This window comes from Grus americana, chromosome 30 (genome assembly GCF_028858705.1).
Source record: "Grus americana isolate bGruAme1 chromosome 30, bGruAme1.mat, whole genome shotgun sequence".
NCBI classification, from domain to species: Eukaryota; Metazoa; Chordata; class Aves; order Gruiformes; family Gruidae; genus Grus; species Grus americana.
In genome coordinates, this window is record NC_072881.1 from 223,392 (window position 1) to 239,777 (window position 16,386).

A 16,386-nucleotide genomic window follows, 5' to 3' on the forward strand; every position below is an offset into this window, starting at 1 on the left:
GGGGGGGGGGCACCCCCCCGTGTCCCCCAAACTGGGGTGTCCCCCTCATCCTGTACCCCCCCCCGATTTTGGGGTCCCGGGGTGTGTCCCCCCCCCCCCCAGATTTTGGGGTCCCCCCCCCGAGCCATGGTGCCGGGTTTGAGCCTTTATTGGGGTGACACCGGTCTGGGGGGGCACAGTGACCCCCCCAAGTTTGGGGGTGCAGGGGGTTTGGGGGTGCAGGGGGGGAGGGGTGTGGGGGGCTTTTTTGGGGGGGTGCAGGAGGTTTTGGGGGGGCTGTGGGGTGGGATTTGGGGGGTGCTGGGGTGCCGGTGTTGGGGTGCAGCGCTGATATCGGGGTGTCGGGGTGCCCGTTGGGATGTGGGGGTGCAGATGTTGGGGTGCAGCCGATGTTGGGGTGCAGATGTTGGGGTGCGGCTGATGTTGGGGTGCCATTGGGATGTTGGGGTGCAGATGTTGGGGTGCAGCCAATGTTGGGGTGCTGCTGGGCCGATGTTGGGGTGCAGCCGATGTCGGGGTGCCCTTGGGGTGCCATTAGGCGGATGTGGGGGTGCAGATGTCGGGGTGCAGATGTGGGGGTGCAGCCGATGTTGGGGTGCCATTGGGATGTTGGGGTGCAGATGTCGGGGTGCTGCTGATGTTGGGGTGTGAATGTTGGGGTGCAGATGTGGGGGTGCCATTGGGATGTGGGGGTGCAGATGTTGGGGTGCAGATGTGGGGGTGCCATTGGGATGTGGGGGTGCAGATGTCGGGGTGCAGATGTCGGGGTGCCATTGGGCTGATGTTGGGGTGCAGCCGATGTCGGGGTGCCATTGGGCTGATGTTGGGGTGCGGCGGATGTGGGGGGGGGTGCAGATGTGGGGGTGCCGCTGATGTTGGGGTGTGGATGTTGGGGTGCAGATGTGGGGGTGCAGCCGATGTTGGGGTGCTGATGTTGGGGTGCCATTGGGATGTTGGGGTGCAGATGTGGGGGTGCCATTGGGATGTTGGGGTGCAGATGTGGGGGTGCAGATGTGGGGGTGTGGATGTTGGGGTGCAGCCAATGCCGGGGTGCAGCTGATGTCGGGGTGCCATTGGGCTGCTGTGGGGGTGCAGCCGATGTCGGGGTGTGGTGGATGTTGGGGTGCAGCTGCTGTGGGGGTGCAGCCAATGTCGGGGTGCCGGTGGGGGGGGGGTGCAGCCGATTTGGGGGGGGTGCAGCCGCTGTTGGGGTGCCGTTGGCCTGCTGTGGGGGTGCAGCTGCTGTGGGGGTGCAGCCGCTGTCGGGGTGCAGCCGATGTCGGGGTGCCGTTGGGCGGATGTTGGGGTGCAGTGGATGTTGGGGTGCAGCCGATGTCGGGGTGCCGATGTTGGGGTGCCGTTGGGCGGATGTCGGGGTGCAGCGGCTGTCGGGGTGCCGTTGGGCTGATGTCGGGGTGCGGCCGCTGTCGGGGTGCAGCCGATGTGGAGGGGTGCGGCGGATTTCGGGGTGCCGTTGGGCCGCTGTCGGGGTGCAGCCGATGTGAAGGGGTGCGGCGGATTTCGGGGTGCTCAGAGGGGCTGGCACCGCTCCTGCCGGCTGTAGAGCTCGAAGTGGCTCCTCCAGCGCAGCCAGTAGCTGCTCCAGCGCTGGAACTCTGCCCGCCACTGCCGCTCCGCCTCCTCCAGCGGGCCTGCGCCCCGAAACCCCCCGTCAGGGGCACCCCGAAACCCCCAGTCAGGGGCACCCCGAAACCCCCGTCAGGGGCACCCCGAAACCCACACCCCATCGGGGGCACCCTGAAACCCGTCAGTCAGGGGCACCCTGAAACCCCCCAGTCAGGGGCACCCCAAAACCCCCCAGTCAGGGGCACCCCGAAACCCACACCCCATCGGGGGCACCCTGAAACCCACACCCCCCCCATCAGGGACACCCCGAAACCCCGCCAGTCAGGGGCACCCCGAAACCCCCCAGTCAGGGGCACCCCAAACCCCCCCCGTCAGGGGCACCCCGAAACCCCCCAGTCAGGGGCACCCCAAAACCCCCCCAGTCAGGGACACCCCGAAACCCCCCAGTCAGGGGCACCCCGAAACCCCCCCCAGTCAGGGGCACCCCAAAACCCCAGTCAGGGGCACCCCGAAACCCCCAGTCAGGGGCACCCCGAAACCCACACCCCATCGGGGGCACCCCGAAACCCCCCAGTCAGAGGCACCCCGAAACCCCCCCCAGTCAGGGGCACCCCAAAACCCCAGTCAGGGGCACCCCGAAACCCCCCAGTCAGGGGCACCCCAAAACCCCCCCAGTCAGGGGCACCCCAAAACCCCCCCAGTCAGGGACACCCCGAAACCCCCCAGTCAGGGGCACCCCAAAACCCCCCCAGTCAGGGGCACCCCGAAACCCCCCAGTCAGGGGCGCCCCGAAACCCCCCCAGTCAGGGGCACCCCGAAACCCCCCGTCAGGGACACCCCGAAACCCCCCAGTCAGGGGCGCCCCGAAACCCCCCCGTCAGGGACACCCCGAAACCCCAGTCAGGGGCGCCCCGAAACCCCCCAGTCAGGGGCGCCCCGAAACCCCCCAGTCAGGGGCACCCCGAAACCCCGTCAGTCAGGGGCACCCCGAAACCCCCCAGTCAGGGGCACCCCGAAACCCCCCAGTCAGGGGCGCCCCGAAACCCACACCCCATCGGGGGCACCCTGAAACCCGTCAGTCAGGGGCACCCCAAAACCCCCCAGTCAGGGGCACCCCGAAACCCCCCCAGTCAGGGACACCCCGAAACCCCCATCAGGGGCACCCTGAAACCCCGTCAGGGGCACCCCGAAACCCACACCCCATCGGGGGCACCCTGAAACCCGTCAGTCAGGGGCACCCCAAAACCCCCGTCAGGGACACCCCGAAACCCCCCAGTCAGGGGCACCCCGAAACCCACACCCCATCGGGGGCACCCTGAAACCCGTCAGTCAGGGGCACCCCGAAACCCCCCAGTCAGGGGCACCCCAAAACCCCCCCCAGTCAGGGGCACCCCGAAACCCCCCAGTCAGGGGCACTCCAAAACCCCCGTCAGGGACACCCCGAAACCCCCCAGTCAGGGGCACCCCAAAACCCCCCCCAGTCAGGGGCACCCCGAAACCCCAGTCAGGGGCACCCCGAAACCCCCCAGTCAGGGGCACCCCAAAACCCCCGTCAGGGACACCCCGAAACCCCCCAGTCAGGGGCACCCCGAAACCCCATCAGGGGCACCCCGAAACCCCCCAGTCAGGGGCGCCCCGAAACCCCGCCCGTCAGGGGCACCCCGAAACCCGCCCGTCAGGGGCGCCCCAAAACCCCATCAGGGGCACCCCAAAACCCACCAGTCAGGGGCGCCCCAAAACCCCATCAGGGGCACCCCAAAACCCACACCCCCATCGGGGGCACCCCAAAACTCCGCCAGGGACACCCCAAAACCCACACCCCGCCAGGGGCACCCCCAAACCCCATCAGGGGCGCCCCCAAACCCACATCCCGCCAGGGGCACCCCGAAACCCCATCAGGGGCACCCCAAAACCCACACCCCCTTGGGGACACCCCAAAAACACCCAACAGGGGCACCCCGAAACCCACCCCCCCATCGGGGGCACCCCAAAACCCCATCACGGGCACCCCGAAACCCCCAACCCATCGAGGACACCCCAAAAACACCCAACAGGGGCACCCCGAAACCCTGTCAGGGGCACCCCAAAACCCACACCCCATCGGGGGCACCCTGAAACCCACACCCCCCCATCAGGGGCACCCCAAAACCCACACCCCATCGGGGGCACCCTGAAACCCACACCCCCCCATCAGGGACACCCCAAAACCCCCATCAGGGGCACCCTGACCCCCCTCCCCCCATTGGGGACACCCCGAAATCCCATCAGGGGCACCCTGAAACCCACCCTCCATCGGGGACACCCCAAAAACACCCATCGGGGCACCCCAAAACCCACACCCTATCGGGGGTACCCTGAAACCCGCACACCCCCATCAGGGGACACCCCAAAACCCTGTCAGGGGCACCCCGAAACCCACACACCCCATCAGGGACACCCCAAAACCACACCCCCCCCCCATCAGGGGCACCCTGAAATCCACACCCCGTCAGGGGACACCCCAAAACCCCCATCAGGGGACACCCCGAAACCTGCACACCCCATCAGTGGGCACCCCAAAACCCAGCGGCACCCCAAAACAGCCTCCCACACCCCAGAACCCAACAGCACCCCAAAACCCCCCCGGCACCCCCGGGAGCAGCTGGGGCACCCCAAAACCCCCCCGGCACCCCAAAGCCCCCCCCCAGCCCCCAAAACCCCCCCCAACACCCCCCCCAGCACCCCAACCTCCCCCCCCCCCGCGGTGCCACCAGGATGGGACCCCCCAAAATGCCCCCAGCACCCCAAAAGTGCCACCCCCACCCCCCCCATGTCTGTGTCCTCCATGTCCCCAGGGCCACCGCCCCGTGCCCCCCAAAATCTCTGGTGCCCCCCAACATCTCTGGTGTCCCCTGGTGCCCCCCAACATCTCTGGTGTCCCCCAACATCCCTGGTGCCACCACCCTGTGCCCCCCAACATCCCCCGTGCCCCCCAACATCTCTGGTGCCACCACCCCATGTCCCCCCAACATCTCTGGTGTCCCCTGGTGCCCCCCAACATCCCACGTGCCCCCCAACATCTCTGGTGCCACCACCCCATGTCCCCCCAACATCTCTGGTGTCCCCTGGTGCCCCCCAACATCTCTGGTGTCCCCCAACATCCCTGGTGCCACCACCCCGTGTCCCCACGTCCCCACATCTCCACGTCCCCCACACCCTGCTGCCACCTCCCCGTGTCGTCCTCGTCCCCGTGTGTCCCACCGTCCCTGGTGCCACCTCCCCGTGTGTCCCCACAGATCTCTGCTGCCACAACCCGATGTCCTCCATGTCCCCACCATCCCTGGTGCCACCTCCCCGTGTCTGTGTCCTCCACGTCCCCAGTGCCACCTCCCCGTGTCCTCCACGTCCCCACATCTCATGTCCCCCACACCCTGGTACCATCTCCCCATGTCCTCCACGTCCCCGTGTCCTCCTCCACCTCCCCGTGTCCTCCATGTCCCCCACACCCTGGTGCCACCTCCCCATGTCCTCCACGTCCCCGTGTCCTCCTCCACCTCCCCGTGTCCTCCATGTCCCCCACATCCTGGTGCCACCTCCCCGTGTCCTCCACGTCCCCATGTCCCCCACATCTCCATGACTCCCACACCCTGCTGCCACCTCCCCATGTCCTCCACCTCCCTGTGTCCTCCATGTCCTCCACCTCCCCGTGTCCTCCACCTCCCCATGTCCTCCATGTCCCCCACATCTCCATGTCTCCCACACCCTGGTGCCACCTCCCCGTGTCCTCCATGTCCCCACATCTCCATGTCTCCCACACCCTGGTGCCATCTCCCCATGTCCTCCACATCCCCGTGTCCTCCATGTCCCCCACATCTCCATGTCCCCCACACCCTGGTACCATCTCCCCATGTCCTCCACATCCCTGTGTCCTCCATGTCCTCCACATCCCCGTGTCCTCCACGTCCCCATGTCCTCCATGTCCCCCACATCTCCATGACTCCCACACCCTGGTGCCACCTCCCCATGTCCTCCACCTCCCCATGTCCTCCACGCCCCCCACATCTCCATGTCTCCCACACCCTGGTGCCACCTCCCCGTGTCCTCCACCTCCCCATGTCCTCCATGTCCCCACATGTCCATGTCTCCCACACCCTGGTGCCATCTCCCCATGTCCTCCACATCCCCGTGTCCTCCATGTCCCCCACATCTCCATGTCCCCCACACCCTGGTACCATCTCCCCATGTCCTCCACCTCCCTGTGTCCTCCATGTCCTCCACATCCCCGTGTCCTCCACGTCCCCATGTCCTCCATGTCCCCCACATCTCCATGACTCCCACACCCTGGTGCCACCTCCCCGTGTCCTCCACCTCCCTGTGTCCTCCATGTCCCCGTGTCCTCCATGTCCCCCACATCTTGGTGCCACCTCCCCATGTCCTCTACCTCCCCGTGTCTTCCACGTCCCCATGTCCTCCATGTCCCCCACATCTCCATGTCCCCCACACCCTGGTACCATCTCCCCATGTCCTCCACATCCCCGTGTCCTCCATGTCCCCCACATCTTGGTGCCACCTCCCCGTGTCTTCCACGTCCCCGTGTCCTCCTCCACATCCCCGTGTCCTCCATGTCCCCCACATCTTGGTGCCACCTCCCCGTGTCCTCCACCTCCCCGTGTCCTCCACGTCCCCATGTCCTCCACGTCCCCACATCTCATGTCCCCCACACCCTGGTACCATCTCCCCATGTCCTCCACATCCCCGTGTCCTCCACATCCCCGTGTCCTCCACGTCCCCGTGTCCTCCTCCACCTCCCCGTGTCCTCCATGTCTCCCACACCCTGGTGCCACCTCCCCGTTGTCCTCCATGTCCCCAAGTCCCCCACATCTCCACGTCCCCCACACCCTGCTGCCACCTCCCCGTGTCCCGCCCCCCCTCCCCGTGTCCCCCGCGTGTCCCCTGACCGGTGACGTTGAGCAGCTTGGGCAGGAAGCGCGTCCAGAAGGCGCAGGCCTGGGCGCGGAGCCCCTGGGCCACGGCCAGCGGCCGGGCGTTGAGCCGGGCGTAACGCTGCCCCGACGCCGTGTACGACGGCCAGCGCCGCTCCCGTTCCGACGGCTCGTTGGGGTCCCTGCGCCAACGGCCTCAGCGCGGCCCCGCCACCGCCCCACGGGCGTGGTCCTCCTCCCGTCCGACCGCCCAGGAGGTTTGTCTTCATCCCTCCCTCCGCCCGTGTAGGCTGATCTTCATCCCATCCCTCCACCCACGGAGGTTTGTCTTCCTCCCTCCACCCAAGCCTTCAACCAACCATCTATGTAGGCTTTGCTCCATCCCTCCATCCATCCATCCATCTACATCGGCTTATCTCCATCCATCCATCCATCCATCCATCCATCCATCCACATAGGCTTATCTCCATCCATCCATCCATCTACATCGGCTTATCTCCATCCATCCATCCATCTACATCGGCTTATCTCCATCCATCCATCCCTCCATCCATCCATCCATCTACATAGGCTTATCTCCATCCATCCATCCCTCCATCCATCCATCCATCTACATAGGCTTATCTCCATCCATCCATCCATCCCTCCATCCATCCATCTACATAGGCTTATCTCCATCCATCCATCTACATCGGTTTATCTTCATCCACCCACCCATCTCTCCATCTACGTAGGCTTATGTCCATCCATCCCTCCCTCCATCCACGCAGGCTCATCTTCATCCATCCATCCCTTCATCCCTCCATCTGTGTAGGCTTATCTCCATCCATCCCACCCCACCCCATCCCTCTATCTACGTAGGCTTATCTCCATCCATCCACCCCTCCATCCATCCATGTAGGCTTATCATCTCCATGCATCCCATCCCACCCCATCCCATCCCTCTATCTATGTAGGCTTATCTCCATCCATCCATCCCATCCCTCTATCCACGTAGGCTTATCTCCATCCATGTAGTCTTATCTCCATCCATCCATCCATGTAGGCTTATCATCTCCATGCATCCCATCCCATCCCTCTATCTATGTAGGCTTATCTCCCTTCCTCCATCCATCCATGTAGGCTTATCTCCATCCATCCATCCATCCCATCCCTCTATCTACGTAGGCTTATCTCCATCCCTCCAGGCTTATCTCCATCCATCCATCCATCCCATCCCTCTATCTACGTAGGCTTATCTCCATCCCTCCAGGCTTATCTCCATCCATCCATCCATCCCATCCCTCTATCTACGTAGGCTTATCTCCATCCCTCCAGGCTTATCTCCATCCATCCATCCATCCATGTAGGCTTATCTCCATCCCTCCAGGCTTATCTCCATCCATCCATCCATGTAGGCTTATCTCCATCCATGTAGGCTTATCTCCATCCATCCATCCATCCATCCATGTAGGCTTATCTCCATCCATGTAGGCTTATCTCCATCCATCCATCCATCCATCCATGTAGGCTTATCTCCATCCATCCATCCATCCCATCCCTCTATCTACGTAGGCTTATCTCCATCCATCCCATCCCTCTATCCACGCAGGCTGATCTCCATCCACGTAGGCTTATCTCCATGCATCCCACCCCACCCCATCCCTCTATCCACGCAGGCTGCTCTCCATCCCTCCACCCCACCCCGGTGTCCCCACCCCGGTGGCACCTACCCGGTGCGGGCAAAGTTCCCCCAGTAGCGCATGATCCTGCGGCTGAGCTGCTCCTCCTCGGCCGTGTAGTTGAGGCTGGGGTTGAGGGGTTGCCCGAAGACGAACTCGATCTCGTAGCCGTGAGGAACCCCCATCCACGGTGGCCACAGCAGGTTGGACGCTCGGTGGTCGAAGAGGTAAGCGAAGACCGTCCCGCCCCTCTCCGCCCACCGTTGCGCGAAGTGCATCAGGGGACACACCACGTTGTGATCCCCAACGATGTCGTCCAACGCTTCCCGGTTCTTCACGGGGTTGTCCTGGTCCAACCAATCGGTGTACTGCAAGACCACCGCCTCCGCCGCCAGCTCGTTGGCTTGGGGCACCCCCAACCTCACCCCCCCCAGGAACTCCTCCCGGCTAATCAGGCTCTCGTTATCCTTCCCGAAACCCGGCACGCCGTAGACCAAGAAGTAGGTGCCTTCATCTTGGACGGCTCCCAGAAGCACCTCGGCCTCGGGGCGACCACCGGCCCCCAACAAGGCTTCGGGGGTGTCCACCAAGAAATCTCCGTCCACCACCGGCACGAAGGCGAAGCGGAAGACGCCCTGTTGGGGCAGCACCGCCGCCTCCTGCTCTACCAACTCCGGCGGCGTCTTGGCTCGGAGACAACCCAACAGCTCCGTCTCGTTGGCGACGGTCCCCCCCCCGCCGCCGCACCCCACCAGTTTGCCCAACGTAGCCGCTCGCCGCCGTCCCTCCGCCGCCCCCACGGTGGCCCAAGGACCGTTGGGTGACCCGCTCTGCAGGACCGCCCGGCGAAAGAGGGGCCGGCTGGCGGCGGACAACAAGTGCAAACCCACGGAAGCCGCGCCGGCGCTTTCCCCGAAGAGGGTGACGGCGCCGGCGTCTCCGCCGAAAGCCCCGACGTTGGTTTGGATCCACCTCAAAGCCAACCGTTGATCCAACAACCCAACGTTACCCGGCGCTTCGGGGTGACCCGGTAAAGCCAAGAAACCCAAAGCGCCGACGCGGTAGTTCATGGAGACCACCACCACCCCTTCGGCGGCGGCCAGGTAACGTCCGTCGTAGACGTCCAAGGAGGCGGCTCCGCTGTAGAAGCCACCGCCGTAGATCCAAACCAACACGGGGACGGCGGTGGAAGGTCGAGGAGCCGGTACCCAAACGTTGAGGTAGAGACAATCTTCGCTCATCTCTCGGTTGGGGTTCCACATTTCGGACCCACCAAACCCGGGAAACATGGTGTCCACCGCTTGGTAACAAGCGTGACGGTGAGAAGAAGCGTCCAACACCCCGCGCCAAGACCTCGCCGGGCGAGGGGGTTGGAAACGGAGACGACCCAAGGGGGGTTCGGCGTAAGGGATCCCCAAAAATGCCATGACGTGATCGGCGCCGGCGGGGAGACGGACGCCTCTCACGGGTCCACCGGCCGTGGGGACCACCAGGTCATCGGCGTTGGCCGGGGTGGCGGGGAGGAGGAGGAGGAGGAGGAGGAGGAGGAGGGGGAACGCCGGCAACGCCCGGCCCCCCATGGCGCAGGAGGCTGCGGAGAGAGACGACGGAGTTGGGGGGTGCGGCGGGGAACCCCTCGGCACGACGCGGGCGGTGGGACCACCCCGGGGGGGGGGGGCAGCTGTGGGGCTGGGGGGGGCAGTCCCCGATGCAATAGGACAACCCCCCAGTATTGGGGACACACCCCCCCCCCCCAGTGCCACTGGACCCCCCCCCACCCATGGGTGCCATCACTGCCGTGGGATTGGCTGCCGGCAGCAGGGCGGGGTCACCGGATGTCTGGGGTGTTTGGCCCCATGGTCCCTCTGTCCTTGCTGGTGGCTTTGCCACAGCTATGGGGCAGGGTCACAGCTATGGGGCAGGGTCAGGGCTATGGGGCAGAACTATGGGGCAGGGTCACAGCTATGGGGCAGGGCTATGGGCCAGGGCCAGGGCTATGGGGCAGCGTCACGGGGCAGGGCTATGGCTGTAGGGCAGAGCTATGGGGCAGGGCTATGGGGCAGGGTCACAGCTATAGGGCAGGGTCACAGCTATGGGCCAGGGCTATGGGGCAGGGCCAGGGGAAGGGCTATGGGGCAGGGTCACAGTTATGGGGCAGGGCTATGGGGCAGGGCCAGGGCTATGGGGCAGAACTATGGGGCAGGGTCACAGCTATGGGGCAGGGCTATGGGCCAGGGCTAGGGCTATGGGGCAGCGTCACGGGGCAGGGCTATGGCTGTGGGGCAGAGCTATGGGGCAGGGCTATGGGGCAGGGTCACAGCTATAGGGCAGGGGCAGGGCTATGGGGCAGGGCTATGGGGCAGGGGCAGGGCTATGGGGCAGAGCTATGGGGCAGGGTCACAGCTCTAGGGCAGGGCTATGGGGCAGGGTCATGGCTATGGGGCAGAGCTGTGGGGCAGAGCTATGGGGCACACCAGGGTGGGGTGGGTGCTGGGTAACCCCCCCCATGGGGACACCCCCCCCCCCCCATAGGGACACCCCCCACCCCCCCCAGGACCAGCTGTGGGGCTGGGGCAGGTGGCGGCTCCCGAAATAGCCCCACAAATCCCCAGCGGAAACTGCCGGGGGCGGGGGGGGGGGGCACACGCGTGTGCACGGGGGGGGTGCAGGGGGGAGCACACGCATGTGCGGGGTCACACGCGTGTAATGGCACCTGCAAGTGTGTGTGCGACCCGCCCCAGCCCCACTGATCTGCCCCATAGGGACCCCCCAGCCCTTATAGATCCAGCCCCATAGAGCCCTGCCCTATAGAACCCTGCCCCATAGGGAGCCCCAGTGCCTATAGATCCAGCCCCATAGAACCCTGCCCTATAGAACCCTGCCCCATAGAACCCTGCCCCATAGGAACCCCCAGCTCCTACAGATCTGGCCCCATAGAATCCTGCCCCATAGAACCCTGCCCCATAGGGCCCCCCAGCCCCTATAGATCTGGCCCCACAGGGCCATCTATCCACCCAGCCCCACAGATCCCTGCCCCACAGAGAGACCCTCCCTCCCCCCCCCCCCCCAATCCCCTATAGGTCCCTGGGGAGACACCCAGTCCCTGCACCCCCAACCTCTAGAGCCCTGCTCCATAGGGACACCCCGCCCCATAGGAGGACCCCCAGCCCCTATACATCCATAGGGCGATGCCCAGCCCCTCCCCAGCCCCACAGATCCCTGCCCCATAGGGAGCCCCGCCCCACAGGGACACACCCCACCCCCCCCCAGCCCCTATACATCCCTGGGGAGACGCCCATCCCCCTACACAGCCAGCCCCATAGAGCCCTGCCCCATAGGGAGCCCCTCCCCCACCCCTCATTGCAAGTGGTACCCGAGGGTGGGGCTGGGGGGGGGGAGGGGCAGCGGGGAGGGGGGGATGGGGAGAGGAAAAGGGGGGGGGATGGGAGAGGGATGGGGAGATGGAGGGGGGGTGGGGGATAATGGGGGGATGGGGGGAATGGGGGGGTGGGATAATGGGGGGTGGGGGAGGGATGGGGGTGGGGGATGATGGGGGGGATGGGGGGAGATGGAGGGGGGGTGGGGGCTAATGGGGGCTAATGGGGGCGATGGGGGGGGATGGGAGTGATGGAGAGGTGGGGGGAGGGGAGGATGGGCTGGAGGACGGATGGATGGATGGAGGACAGACGGACGTGGGGGATGGGGGGATGGGGGGGGATGGGGGGGGATGGGGGGGGATGGGGGGGGCAGAGGACCGAGGGACGGACCCGCTCTCGCCTCCGTCCTGCGCCGCTCTGCTCCGGCGTCTGGAAAACACCGGGGGGGGAAGGGTTAAATGGGGGGGGGGAGGGGTCACATGTAGCCGCCCCTCCCCCTGCTGCAGTGCCGCCCCTCCCCCAGGCCGGGGGGATCCGCGTGTCCGGGGGCTGCGCACCCCACCCCCTACCCCCCACCCCCAAAAAATAAACACCCGGGGTGGGGGGAGGGGTGGGTGCTGCTGCCCCACTGCTGCCCCACTGCTGCCCCACTGCTGCCCCATTGCTGCCCCACTGCTGCCCCACTGCACTCTCCTGCCCCACTGCTGCCCCACTGGATTGCTCTGCCCCATTGCTGCCCCACTGCTGCCCCACTGCTGCCCCATTGGATTGCTCTGCCCCATTGCTGCCCCATTGCTGCCCCACTGCGCTGCTGTGCCCCACTGCTGCCCCACTGCTGCCCCATTGCTGCCCCATTGCTGCCCCACTGCTGCCCCATTGGATTGCTCTGCCCCATTGCTGCCCCATTGCTGCCCCACTGCGCTGCTGTGCCCCACTGCTGCCCCACTGCTGCCCCATTGCTGCCCCATTGCTGCCCCATTGCTGCCCCATTGGATTGCTCTGCCCCACTGCTGCCCCATTGTTGCCCCATCGCGCTGCTCTGCCCCATTGCTGCCCCACTGCTGCCCCACTGCACTCTCCTGCCCCACTGCTGCCCCATTGGATTGCTCTGCCCCACTGCTGCCCCACTGCTGCCCCACTGCGCTGCTGTGCCCCACTGCTGCCCCATTGCTGCCCCATTGGATTGCTCTGCCCCATTGCTGCCCCACTGCTGCCCCATTGCTGCCCCATTGCTGCCCCATTGGATTGCTCTGCCCCACTGCTGCCCCATTGTTGCCCCATCGCGCTGCTCTGCCCCATTGCTGCCCCACTGCTGCCCCACTGCACTCTCCTGCCCCACTGCTGCCCCATTGGATTGCTCTGCCCCACTGCTGCCCCACTGCTGCCCCACTGCGCTGCTGTGCCCCACTGCTGCCCCATTGCTGCCCCATTGGATTGCTCTGCCCCACTGCTGCCCCACTGCTGCCCCACTGCTGCCCCATTGGATTGCTCTGCCCCACTGCTGCCCCACTGCTGCCCCACTGCTGCCCCATTGGATTGCTCTGCCCCATTGCTGCCCCACTGCTGCCCCACTGCTGCCCCATCGCGCTGCTCTGCCCCATTGCTGCCCCACTGCTGCCCCACTGCTGCCCCACCGCACCCCCATCACCGCAGTGACCACCCGCGCCCGCCTGGGGGCGCCCTTTCGGGAGGGGGCAGCGCGAGACGCCCGGGGGGGGGGGGTGTCCTGCCCCTCCCCCCCCCGGGAACCTGCCCCTCCCCCCATCAGAGCTATAATTATCTCAGGGGAACCCGAGACGGGGACGGGCCCCTCCCCCCCCAGTGTCCGTGTCCGTGTGTGCACGCACACGCGTGTGCAAGCAGCACGTCGTGTGTACACACGTGGGCTACCACGACCCCGACACTGCACACGCGTGTGCAACTGCGACACACCCCCCCTCCCTCCCCCCCCCCCCGCGGATGTACACGCGTGTGCCGCCGGGACCCCTCCGTTGCACACGCGTGTGACATCGGGTCCCCTATATCTTACACACGCGTGTCCGCACGCCTGCGCCGCCCCGTATGTCCACGCGTGTGCCGCCAGGCCCCCAATATTGCACACGCGTGTGCCAGTGGGACCCTGATACTGCACACGCGTGTGCCACGGGCCCCTAATATTGCACACGCGTGTGCCACTGGGACCCCTCAATTGCGCGTGCGTGTGACATGGGGTCCCCTGTATTTTGCACACATGTGCCACAGGGACAGCCATGCGTCCACACGTGTGTGCCCCCTCGTTTGTCCACGCGTGTGTGCTGCCAGGCCCCCTCTATTGCACACGCGTGTGACATCAGGTCCCCTATATTTTGCACACGCGTACCGCAGGACCCCTGTACTGCACACGCGTGTGCCGCAGGGACCCCCCCCATTCGTCCACACGCGTGTGCCACCCCATACGTCCACGCGTGTGCTACCAGGACCCCTATAGTGTACATGCGTGTGCCACTGGGACCCCTATATTGCACATGCGTGTGACCTCAGGTCCCCTAGGTTGCACACACGTGGGCCACCAAGACCTTTGCATTGCACACACGTGTGCCACAGGGACCCCCGCGTGTCCACACGCGTGTGCCACCCCGTACGTCCACGCGTGTGCTGCCAGGACCCCTCTGTCGCACGCGCGTGTGACATCAGGTGCCCCCGTGTTTTACACCCGTGTGCCACGGGGACCCCCGCATCGCACGCACGCGTGTGACATCATCAGGTCCCCCGCATCGCACACGCGTGTGCCAGGGGGGGCCGCACGCCCCTTACGAGCGTGCGAGGGGCCTCGTGCGTTGCCCGGGTGCCCCCGCCCCCACCCATGGGTGCCCCCGCGCCCCACGTCATCGCCCGGGCAAAGGGCGCCCGGCCCCGCCCCCACCCAGGTGTGTTGGGGGTGGGGGTGGGGTGGGGGAGGGGCGCGGCGTCACCCAGGTGATGTTTGTGTTGGTAACGAGGGCGGGGGTGGGGTGGGTGTGACGTCACGGGGGTGACATCAGCGGGGTGGGGAGAACGGGGACACCCTGTCGCATGCACGGGGAACCCCGACGGGCTCCCGCGGCCCACGCGTCCACCACGACCAGGAGAACCCCCCGTCCCCACGTCCCCACCACCAACCAGGACAACCCCGTGTCCCACATCCCCACCCAACCCCTGGACACCCCCATTGTCCCCCGTCCCCACGTCCCCACCACCAACCAGGACAACCCCGTGTCCCCACCGAACCCCTGGACACCCCCATTGTCCCCCATCCCCACATCCCCACCATGAGTCAGGACAACCCCATGGCCCACATCTCCACCATGGACCAGGACAACCCCCTGTCCCACGTCCCCACTGAACCCCTGGACACCTTCATGTCCCCCATCCCCATGTCTCCACCATGGACCAGGACAACCCCGTGTCCTCCATCCCCACCGAACCCCTTGACACTCTCGTTGTCCCCCATCCCCACGTCCCCACCAAGCCCCTTGACACCCCTGTGTCTCCCATCCCCACGTCCCCACCACAAACCAGGACACCCACGTGTCCCCCCACGTCCCCACCATGAACTATGACATCCCCATGTCCCACGTCCCCACCATGTAACAGGACAACCCCACGTCCTACATCCCCACCACAAACCGGGACACAGAGTTGTCCTGGTTCATGGTGGGGACGTGGGGATGGGGGGACACAAGGATGTCAAGGGGCTTGGTGGGGACATGAGGGACACGTGGGTGTCCTGGTCGTGGTGGGGACATGGAGGACAACCCCACGTCCTACATCCCCACCACAAACCGGGACACTCCCATTGTCCTCCATGTCCCCACCATGACCAGGACACCCACGTGTCCCTCACGTCCCCACCAAACTCCTTTGCACCACCGTGTCCCCCCCATACCCACCACGTACCATGACACCCTCGTGTCCCCCGTTCCCACATCCCCACCACCATGACCAGGACAACCCCGTGTCCCCCATCCCCACGTCCCCACCAAACCCCTTGACACCTTCATGTGCCCCATCCCCACGTGTCCCCCATCCCCACCAAACCCCTTGACACCCCCATGTCCCCCATCCCCACATGTCCCCCATCCCCACGTGTCCCCCATCCCCACGTGTCCCCCATCCCCACGTGTCCCCCGTCCCCACGTCCTCTCCGTCCCCACGTCCCCACCATGACCACCACAACCCTGTGTCCCCCATCCCCACATGTCCTCTTCTCCATCCCCACGTCCCCACCAAACCCCTTGACACCTTCATGTGCCCCATCCCCACGTGTCCCCCATCCCCACCAAACCACTTGACACCCCCATGTCCCCCATCCCCACGTCTTCTCCATCCCCACGTGTCCCCCATCCCCACGTCCTCTCCATCCCCACGTCCCCACCATGACCAGCACAACCCCGTGTCCCCCATCCCCACGTCCCCACCAAACCCCTTGACACCTTCATGTCCCCCATCCCCACGTCCCCACCATGACCAGCACAACCCCGTGTCCCCCATCCCCACGTGTCCCCCATCCCCACGTCTTCTCCATCCCCACATGTCTCCCATCCCCACGTCCTCTCCATCCCCACGTCCCCACCATGACCAGCACAACCCCGTGTCCCCCATCCCCACGTCCCCACCAAACCCCTTGACACCCCCTCAAGATCTTCCCCCCCCAAACCCATCCCCGTGGGGGCGTGGAGGAAGTGCCACCCCTCCGCTGGGCGTGGTGATGATGCTGTGACATTCCCCGGCGTGCGTGTCACCACATGTGTCACAAAGCGTCCCCACAGCTGGAACGGTGGGGACAAAAGTCCAAACCATCTTCCCTCCCTCGGCGTCGTC

At 65.8% G+C, this 16,386-nt stretch overlaps 2 protein-coding genes across 2 annotated transcripts in view; both read right to left on the reverse strand.

Annotated features, from left to right (window-relative positions):
* Window positions 1-535, reverse strand: part of LOC129197880 (proline-, glutamic acid- and leucine-rich protein 1-like) — an 8,506-nt gene extending 7,971 nt beyond the window's left edge. Inside the window, 1 exon segment of the mRNA XM_054806682.1 lies at window positions 310-535. Coding sequence (XP_054662657.1) covers window positions 310-535 — 226 coding nt within the window.
* A 910-nt stretch (window positions 536-1,445) lies between these two features.
* ACHE (acetylcholinesterase (Cartwright blood group)) lies at window positions 1,446-11,979 on the reverse strand. The gene is made up of 4 exons (XM_054806803.1): window positions 11,938-11,979; window positions 8,222-9,761; window positions 6,525-6,691; window positions 1,446-1,652 (listed from the first exon to the last, which is right to left on the reverse strand). The coding sequence occupies exons 2-4, from the start codon at window positions 9,748-9,750 to the stop codon at window positions 1,531-1,533; spliced, it is 1,818 nt and encodes a 605-aa protein (XP_054662778.1). The 5' UTR covers window positions 9,751-9,761; window positions 11,938-11,979; the 3' UTR covers window positions 1,446-1,530.
* Between the last annotated feature and the right edge of the window lie 4,407 nt (window positions 11,980-16,386).

Bases quoted from the DNA above. Each gene is read 5' to 3' on its own strand.
- ACHE (XM_054806803.1), bottom strand. From the start codon at position 9,750: ATGGGGGGCCGGGCGTTGCCGGCGTTCCCCCTCCTCCTCCTCCTCCTC. The intron at 6,692-8,221 runs GTAGGTGCCACC...CCGTTGGCGCAG, and splicing joins GGGAACTTTGCCCGCACCGG to GGACCCCAACGAGCCGTCGG. The intron at 1,653-6,524 runs GTCAGGGGACAC...TTCGGGGCGCAG, and splicing joins CAAGCTGCTCAACGTCACCG to GCCCGCTGGAGGAGGCGGAG.